Genomic DNA, 5,445 nt, shown 5'->3' on the forward strand with positions numbered 1-5,445 from the left:
TCCTCCGGGACACCCAGGGCTCGGCTCTAGTCCTCCCAGGTCCGGACTCCCAGGGCTTGGCTCCAGGCAGTACCCACTTTGGACCTGAAGCCCAGGGCCCCTCACAGCTGCTCCGGGGTCCCTGACAGAGGCCTTTGCACTCCCGCTGCTACATGGGACCTGAGGCCACAGGCAGAGCTGGCGGGGACACGGGCTCTGTGTGAGGTGGGTGGGAAGTGGCTGCAGCCCGGCTCTGCCCGCGTGGCACTGGGTGTCCTCACTTGGGAAGGGGCTGAGTGAGCACGAGGCTCCGCCGGCTCCCCGGAGTGCTGACCAGGCGCCCTGCTGCTGCAGCCAAGACGGGCTGTGGGCTTCTCTCCTGGCCCCTCAGCAAGTGGGGTAGGGCTGGGGTGTCCAGATCGGGGTGGGAGGCCTGGGGTCTGCCAATCTTCCCTCAGCCTGCCCCTTCCTGTTCGGGCACCTTTATCTCTAAGGCGGAAGCCTCTGTGCCAAGGCCCCATGAGTGCCGGGAGATGGCTCCGACCCCTGCCGGTTGCCAGGCGCCCTGGGTGTGTCCTGCTATTCCAGCCAGGAGGGGACTAAGGCTCGGGGCCAAAGTGCAGCCTAAGGCACCGCCCACCTCAGTGTGGGGTGAAGGAGAGGGAAGGTTCCCAGTCCAGCCGCAGCGCCAGTGCCCCCCCTGTCTAGCAGGGTTCACCAGCCCCGGCCACCGGCCCCAGCGCCCCCGTCCGTGGTTGTCACCACACCCAGGAGCCCTGCTACCACCCCCCCACAGACACACAAGGTGGGACTTGAGTACGGGGCCACTTGGGGGTGCTGCGGGGCAGCCTGGCCCCAGCGACAGCCTCAGGGAAAAAGGTGGATGCCGGGGGACTTGGGAGGCAGCAGGCTTGGGCAGTGTGTGGGTGGCGCGGCCAAGACAGAGCCCATCTCGCTGCAGAGGGGCCGTGTGTGCACAGCAAATGGGAGTCCCCGCAGACGCCCCTCCTCCTGTCCTGTGCTGTTGAGGGCCACGCTGGGTCCCCCGCCTGCCTGGGGAGTGGCTCCCAGCACACACACACGTGGGTTCTGCAGACTCTGGCCGGGCCTCGGTGCATCCCTCCCGACAGCAGGGCACCCTCTGTCCCAGGACAGGAGTGAGGCGAGGTGGAGAGGCGGGCGCCAGCTGGGGCTCCCAGGGTCCCCACAGGCAGACATCTGTCTGTAAGGAGAGGATGGCATTTCCCGAGGGTGGGCCTGGAAGGTCCAGAGTCTTCACACTAAAACGGCGGCTGTGGTGGGAGACGGCCCCCACCCCCATCTCCTGCCACCCTCGCCCCTCCTCCCCCAGTTCCTCCACTCGACCCCCACTGCTGGTTGCCCCCAGGCCTGGTCCAGTGGCAGGTAGTGGGGACGACTGAGCAGTCGCAGGCTGGGGTGCCGCGGCGACAGGGAGGGTCACTGTTCCCGGCTGCTTCCTCCCAGCCAGGGTGTACCGCCAGATGGACAGACAAGGTCCCCCTGCCCTAGTGGCTGCAGCCTCTGCCCTCCTACCTCTCTCCTCAGCCGGCCCCACCATGCAGGGTGCACCCTGATGTGGGGGACTGTCCCCTCACAGACCCTCCCGGGGCAGGCTGTGGACCTAGCTGCTCAGAAATTGGTCAAGACTAGTGGGGGCCCCTATGGGGAGGGCGTGGGGGCAGGGAAGGTCCTGAAGAGGGGGACGGGCGAGCTGGGCACTCCATGGGTCTGGACGTCCCAGGGTGGACAAAGATCAAGGGGCCGTGGGGGCACCTGGGACCCTGCATCTGTTCCGACCCCCACGAGCCCACTCTTGGTGCCTCTGTGGGGGCTCTCCTGCCCCCACTTGGGGATGCTTTATGGACGGCCTTGTGAGGGTTCCAGGCAGCATGGCTGAGCCCGGTGACTCCTGACGCTGTTGCTGCCAAGGCCCAGTGGCCACGCCGCCACAGATAGCACACCAAGGAGGAGGAGGTAGTGGGTGGACAGCCGGGCTAGAGGGGCTAGGAAGAGGGGGAGGGAGGCCCAGGCCGGGTTGAGGTGGTTCCAGAGACAAGTGAGCACGTGGCCGGGAGAGCTTCCGGGAGCGGCCGCAGCTGTTCCAGCTGCTGAGGGTAACGGAGGCTTCCAGTGACCATAGCTGGGCCAGACTCTTGCCTGGAGGGACCGACCCACCCACACTCCCAAACAGGGCCCTCTCTGCCCCTACATCTGCAGCCAGGCCATGTGGACCCGACTTTCATCCCTGTCTAAGCATGAGGCGACTCCGTGGGGGTCTGAGGTTCCCCCCAGCTCTGGTGCCCATCAGGGTCCAATCTTCCTCCAGCCCCCACCCATTCAGACAGACTGGGGACCTGTGAGCCCCCAAAACAGGCCCCCCTGCGCTCAGCCACGTGTTTCCCGCCAAGGACAAGCCTCTGCCAGGCCAGCCCCACCCGCCCAGCCACTGTGAGTGCTGGGTGCCCCTAACACTGCCTGGAAGTTACCGTCTTCCTTCGACGCTTTTGGCCTCCCCCGGGTCCAGCCACACCTGTCAGGTGCTTGGCAAATACCCAAAGTCGAATGAATATCTCCACAGCAGGGGTGCCTGGCACAGCTTTTATAAGCAGAATGGCCCCTCAGCCGTGAGGGCGAGTACCTGGGTGAGCAACCGGACTCCCAAGGAGGCACCTGGCTCTCTCCACCACCCGGCCCCACCCACCGCACACTCAGCACCACAGGCCTCCGTCCACGTGGCTTCCTGTGTGCCAGCCCCTGTGAGGGCAGGTGCGGGTCAGACTTGCTCCCACCACACCCAGCACTCCACATAGCCCAGTCCCTGCACACAGTCGGCGCTCAACCAATCCCTGCACACAGTCGGCGCTCAACCAATCACAGCACACAGTGGGCGCTCAACCAATCCCTGCACACAGTCGGTGCTCAACCAATCCCTGCACACAGTCAGTGCGCAACCAATCCCTGCACACAGTGGGCGCTCAACCAATCCCTGCACACAGTCGGCGCTCAACCAATCCCTGCACACAGTCGGCACTCAATCACTGCACAGTCGGGGCTCAACCAATCACTGTACACAGTCGGCGCTCAATCACTGCACAGTGGGCGCTCAACCAATCCCTGCACACAGTCGGTGCTCAATTGTCAATCCCTGCACACAGTGGGCGCTCAACCAATCCCTGCACACAGTGGGCGCTCAATCAATCCCTGCACACAGTGGGCGCTCAACCAATCCCTGCACACAGTGGGCGCTCAATCAATCCCTGCACACGGTGGGCGCTCAACCAATCCCTGCACACAGTCGGCGCTGAAGCTCTGCTGCCCCCCACGCCCCCAGCACACAGGCTGCGGGGCTCCGCTGCGGGCCCCTCTCCCGGCTACAGCTCGGCGGCCGGCTTGACCAGGTGGCCACTGAAGGTGATGTAGAGGTCTCCGCGCTCGCCGTAGACCGCGTTGTCCTGCTCGCGCTGGAACATGCGCACCCAGACGGCGTCGCCCGCGGCCAGCAGCAGCATCAGGCTCTGGGCCTGCATGACGCTGCGCTCGCTGGGCTGCGCGTAGAGCACGGCCGCGGGCCGCCGGTTCAGCATGATGTGCAGGTAGGTCTCCTTGTAGTTCCAGGTGTGCACGTTGAGGCTGAGGAAGTAGACGCCGGGCACCGTGCAGAGGAAACGACCCTCGGCCAGGTCGAAGGCGCCGTCCAGGTTCACCAGCTCCGTGTCGAAGGGCACCGCCTGGAAGTCGTCGGAGCTGTGCAGGCCGTCGCGCCGGCCCACGGAGAAGGCCGCGTAGGCGCGCTGGCACGGGGCTCCCGGCGGCCCCACCTGCCCCTTCTGGCCTTTCCGGCCCTGCAGGCCCCGGGCGCCCGGCGGCCCCTCCTTCCCGCTCCTGCCGGCACGACCTCGGACGCCGGCCTCGCCCTTCTCACCTGCGGGGAACAAGCGGAAGCCGCGGGTCGGGCCGGGCTGGGCAGGCCTCCCCGATTCCAGGCACCCAGGCTGGGGCTCAAGGGTCACTGTAAGGACACAGTCTTTGCAAGTGATGGCCCCTGTCCCAGCCTCCGTGTCCACTTCTGTAAGATGGGGTGAAGCCATTCTCCACAGGTGTGGCTGGACCAAGGCCTGTGACAAGGCCGTCCCCACTGGGAGGGTGGGGACATGGGTGGTCAGGGCCAGCTACGGTCTGGGTTGGGTGTTAAAGAATGAGAAGGCTGGGAAGTTCCTACCCAAGTCTAACCTTAGTACGGCCTGCTGTCCAGCCTTCGGGACAGCGCAGCCTTGTCAAGGGGTCTCAGAGCAAGCGGGCCGCCCAGTCTCCCTTCCCAGGGGGCTGCTATTTTGGGGATCTCAGGAACCCTGGTCCCTCCCCAGGGTCCTCTCACCCCACTTTGGATCGTGGGCCCCTTCCCAAGCCAGCGGCTTCTTCCTGCTTGAGGGGGGGAGCCCAGGGGTCCCTGGGCAGGGAGTGCTGCCAGGACAGAGACTGGGGCTCAGCGTCCCCTCCCGCCCTCCTCCCGAGCCCCACGTCCCCTCCCCACTCCCTGTGGACTCGGGTCCTGGTGGGGGAGCATGCAGGCGGCACCCACGGGCCTCACCTTTGAGGATTTCAATGTCTATGGTGGGCCGCACACGAGGCAGGCTCCTCCACGGGTCCCCGTCACTCACCCGGGCATAGGGTCCGGGGGGCCAGGCCGGGTGGCAGCAGTGCACACAGGGCCTCCTCGGCAGCCCAGGCCAGGCCCCCGCGGGCAGCAGCAGTGCCAGGAGCAGCAGGGTGGGAGCTGCCATCTCGGCCAGGGCTGGGGAGAGGGAAGAGGGGAGGGACTTAGAAGGAGGTGCCCCAGCTGGAGCCCCCAGACCCTACGGCGGCCCAGCCCCCACCCTGCCCCCATTGGGAATACAGCAGGTGGAGGCGGGAGCTTCTGCCTGGACGTGGACGGTCCTGGCCCAGTGGGTGAGGCCAAGGCCGGGACTCAGGGGCTGCTGCACTCTGGGCTGCACCAGGCCCCCTGCACACCTGGAGTCGGGGAGTCCTGGTCCCCAAACCTGGGGCCCCCACACCCAGCAGATGGAGGAGAAGCCGTTATGGGACACAGAGTCTCTGAGACAGCCCTCTAAACTCAGGAGCGGGTGGCCACCCAAGGCCCCACCCTCTGACTGGGCAGAGCCCTGGGGCATGGCGGCTGGCCTGCTCCAGGGAAAGGCCCCCCAAAGCTGGCCTGGAGCGGGGGGGCCCTGCACAGTGCATGGAGGCACAGTCTCAGCCGGGCCCAGAGAGCCTCTCGTCCAGAGCCCTCAGGGCAGGGCCTGCAGGGGCCTTGGGAGGCCACCCCTCTGCCTCCCCCAGACTAGGCAAGGATGGTCCTACCTTGGTGCTGAGGGGGAGCCAGAGCCAGTCTGGGTCCCCATGAGCAAGATGGACCCCCTCCCGACTCTACCAGCAGCTGCCCCA

The 5,445-nt window shown here is 66.5% G+C and overlaps 1 protein-coding gene across 1 annotated transcript; it reads right to left on the bottom strand.

Annotated features, from left to right (window-relative positions):
* Nucleotides 1–2,382: 2,382 nt before the first annotated feature.
* LOC105485872 (C1q and TNF related 8) lies at nt 2,383–4,787 on the bottom strand. Its single transcript, XM_011748451.2, has 2 exons — nt 4,589–4,787; nt 2,383–3,922 (listed from the first exon to the last, which is right to left on the bottom strand). The coding sequence occupies exons 1-2, from the start codon at nt 4,779–4,781 to the stop codon at nt 3,372–3,374; spliced, it is 744 nt and encodes a 247-aa protein (XP_011746753.2). The 5' UTR covers nt 4,782–4,787; the 3' UTR covers nt 2,383–3,371.
* Between the last annotated feature and the right edge of the window lie 658 nt (nt 4,788–5,445).

Source organism: Macaca nemestrina, chromosome 18, assembly GCF_043159975.1.
Source record: "Macaca nemestrina isolate mMacNem1 chromosome 18, mMacNem.hap1, whole genome shotgun sequence".
Lineage (NCBI taxonomy): Eukaryota > Metazoa > Chordata > Mammalia > Primates > Cercopithecidae > Macaca > Macaca nemestrina.

What these genes read in the sequence shown, in the direction of transcription:
- LOC105485872 (XM_011748451.2), bottom strand. Translation starts at nt 4,781, where the DNA reads ATGGCAGCTCCCACCCTGCTGCTCCTGGCACTGCTGCTGCCCGCGGGG. An exon ending in AGACATTGAAATCCTCAAAG is followed by an intron (nt 3,923 to 4,588) that starts GTGAGGCCCGTG and finishes TGTTCCCCGCAG; the next exon opens with GTGAGAAGGGCGAGGCCGGC.